Raw genomic sequence first — 3,537 nt, forward strand, 5'->3', positions numbered from 1 at the left:
TATCCAACATAGACTACAGAGACGTTGGGATACTTACTTATGCCTACTGCATTCCCAAAGATATTCTACTTCAAATGGTGATCAGCCGCAATATGTCTACAGGTAAGCTTCAATAAGGAAACAATTATGGGAATTTTTGTTATTCTTTTTAAAATGTGTTATTTTTAATTAAAATTATCCTGAATAAAGCTTATGTATAGCCTATATTTTCAACAATGCCATCTAGATAATATTATGAGGTCTACTATTTTGTAGCCTTACTATTGACACCGCATTCGAGTAGGCGTACTAAGTCAATCAAATTGTTCTCTCCTGTACCTTTTACGCTTGGACAAAGAATGGACCCCGTCGTTGTGGAAAAGTAGCTTTGAAAGCCTGTTAGACCAGGAGCTGAATCATGGAGATGAGTGGACTCTGTCCTTCAACTACAATCAGACGGACCAAGTGACCCAGGAGGAGCGGAAGAGAAGATGGAAGGTTTTCAAATACTGCGTCTACGGACGGTAAGTTACGTGCGAAATTAATAATGAAATGGCGCTTGTTTCGTCGTTATGCCGATGGTTATAGGCAGGGGTGCGCATAACTAGTAGCCTACGCAAGTACGTATAATCCATACCTGCAAACTCATAAGGGTTGAAAAATGTGACAAACTAAACCGTTGTAGGGGGGTCTGGGGGCATCCCCCCCAGCCAAATTTTGCTATTTTAACATGTAAATTAAGCATTCTGGTGTACTCCCAGAAGAAAATAAAGGGAAAAGACAACATTTTCTTATGGTAAAAATGGCACATTTATTAACCCATAAACTGGGGGGGGGGGGGGGGGTCCAGTCCGTCACTGCCTCGGAGCGATAGGATGTCACACAGTGACTGACGTTGCGATCAGCTGATTTTGCGCAGTTCTCCAGTGTGCGCGCGGTGCACACAGCGCACACAGCGCTCCGGCTCCGTTTGCCTTTTTTTTGCCGGTGGGGAAACGCAGAAGTAGTACAAGATACACATGTAGTTTTGTTTTGATGACCTGACGGTGAGTTACGCAAAAGCGCTGTAGTGGCACAAGTGACGTTACGCATCGCTGATTATGGGCGCGCATGCGTACTTGCGTACCAGTTATGTGCACCCCTGGTTATTACACAGTCTATGGTTGGATGATTGGTTGGTCGGTCAGTCGTCGTTTGCAGGTGACTAGTTTGCAGGTATGATAATGAGCAATGCCATTTGTGCCACTACAGCGCTTTTGCGGTCATCAAAACAAAACTACACGTGTATCTTGTAGCCTACTACTTCTGCGTTTCCCCACCTGCAAAAAAAAGGCAAACGGAGCCAGAGCACTGTGTGCGCTGTGCACCGCGCGCACACTGGAGAACTGCGCAAAACGTCCGTTACTGTGAGACATCCTATCGCTCCGTGGCAGTGACGGACTGGACCCAACAATCCTGCCCTCCTGATACTCAAATGAGTAACTTATTTAAAAAGTTATGTGCACCCCTGGTTAAAGGCTAAGACATCTTGTGGTGAATGATGGTACTGCGAATAAAAAAAATGGCACTGCGAATTTGGCAAGATTATAACCAGATCTGTCCCTGTCCTAAATCTGTTGAGCTGATACCGATCATACGACTGGTGTGACTTAATAAATGTGACTAAATAAATAAAAATAGAACAAATACCAGGGTAGTGCACAATTGTTCGTAAGCATAACTAATTTACTTATAATTCCCCCAGCTTTCGATGTGGTCGCTGCTCCAAAACTTGGGGTTCGGCCAAGGTGACCTTGTTGTTTAGGTACCGCCTCAATCCAACCGCCGAAAGAGGGACGGTGATCCTACGGCCTTACGGGCAATCTTGTAAGTCCTGCCAGGATGATCCGGCTGTATTCTACTTGCCGGGGTTTTCCGAAGACCAAGTGGACCGCACACTGCTAGAGTTATTTAGGAGGATCCGGAAAAACTGTTATGGAGAAGAGCAAGATGGGATTGATGGTACAACAGACTGTAACATTGTGAAGAAAACCAAACCCCACGAGAAGGAACTCTGTGAGGCCTGCCAACAGGGCATCTGTTGTGTGGATGAATAAAAAGTGTGTGTGTGTGTGTGTGTGTGTGTGTGTGTGTGTGTGTGTGTGTGTGTGTGTGTGTGTGTGTGTGTGCGTGCGTGTGTGTGATTTTTTTTAATTAAATAAAATAATTTTTTTGTTGGTTTTTAGTGACAAACATTTGAGCATTAACAGTATTTATCATAACTTCTGTGTGTGCTGCTTATCATTGTAACATGAACGGTACAAATTTGAAAAAGTCTCTCAAAAGTACACACATACTGACGCAATACAGTAAATAAATCAAATTAAAGTAGAAAGAACTATAAAACAGTTAGGGAATAGTCTGTTTCTTTGTGAAATGACTAATGATCTGTGAAAACAAAATCAGGCCTTTGGGGCGTTCCAAAGTGAATCCACTTTTTAAAGCATGAGGTAAATTGTTCTGATCTATGATTTACAAAGGCTTCTCTTTTCCATCTTATAAATGTCCATTGTGATGTCCATCCATCCATTTAGAGTTGGGCTTTGCTGTGATAACCACTTCCTGGTTAAAGCCTTTTAAGCTGCAAGCTGCAGAATGTTCAATAAGTATTTCTCCTTTTTCCACCAGGTCTTAGGTAAATTCCCAAAGTACATAGTCTTGATTTCTTAAGGCATAACCTCTTTGAAAATGTCTTGTAGGGCATCGGTTTGCATTCTGGTTACCGCAGTTCCTCCAACATATAGGGGGGACTCCATCATAGTGGGACTTCTGAGAGGGTGTTATAAAGTAGGCCTATCTAATCAAGTTCTTCCAATTACATTCCCTCCATTTCTGTGAACTGGTGTTGTGTGTGTGATTTTTTTATGTTTGTATGTGTGGTTATTTTTCAGTTTGAGTAACCTTGCCAAGTCAAATATTTTCACAGACCACCAGGGAAAGACAAAAACCTGTCTATTAGCGATTCCGCAATAAAATATTGAAAAACGACTAGACATGTTATTTTTTTTGTGTTCAAACCCAGATAAATTATTATTATTATTAGTTTTATTCAAGGTAAAGGAAAATTTAGTTGCCAGTCAATGGCGTCACAGCCCTTCACCCCCTTACTTTGAGGAAAACATGTGAAAAAAGTAATGCAGTAATAACTAATGTATTGATATATTTTAACTAGAAAATGCATTTCCTGCAGAAAATTGCTGTATGCAAAGTGGCAAATTAGGTGATCGAGTTCAGCAGCAGTCACCGACGACTTCACTTTCGTGGGTACGGGTAAACGTTTCCATGGTAACAGCGAGCTCCACCAATCAAAGACTATGGAAGCATATATGTAGTAAAATTCAAATGGAAATGCAATTTGCAATTTGCAATTCAATAAGTCATTACATTATGCAATTGACAATTCATTATGCAATTGAATAATGTAATTTGTAAATACGTTATTCAAAGTGTATTTTAATATGCAAAGTGAAAATGAAATCCTCAATAAAATTTGCAAATGTTATAACAATGAAAATAGAA

The 3,537-nt window shown here is 40.8% G+C and overlaps 1 protein-coding gene across 1 annotated transcript; it reads left to right on the forward strand.

Annotated features, from left to right (window-relative positions):
- On the forward strand, nt 1–3,006 carry LOC311341705 (receptor-transporting protein 3-like). The gene is made up of 3 exons (XM_084466508.1): nt 1–102; nt 338–503; nt 1,724–3,006. The coding sequence occupies exons 1-3, from the start codon at nt 75–77 to the stop codon at nt 2,073–2,075; spliced, it is 546 nt and encodes a 181-aa protein (XP_084322634.1). The 5' UTR covers nt 1–74; the 3' UTR covers nt 2,076–3,006.
- The last annotated feature ends 531 nt before the right edge of the window (nt 3,007–3,537 follow it).

Source organism: Micromesistius poutassou (assembly GCF_964030765.1).
Source record: "Micromesistius poutassou genome assembly, chromosome: 4".
Lineage (NCBI taxonomy): Eukaryota > Metazoa > Chordata > Actinopteri > Gadiformes > Gadidae > Micromesistius > Micromesistius poutassou.

Bases quoted from the DNA above. Each gene is read 5' to 3' on its own strand.
- LOC311341705 (XM_084466508.1), top strand. From the start codon at position 75: ATGGTGATCAGCCGCAATATGTCTACAG. The intron at 103-337 runs GTAAGCTTCAAT...GCTTGGACAAAG, and splicing joins CAGCCGCAATATGTCTACAG to AATGGACCCCGTCGTTGTGG. The intron at 504-1,723 runs GTAAGTTACGTG...TAATTCCCCCAG, and splicing joins AAATACTGCGTCTACGGACG to CTTTCGATGTGGTCGCTGCT.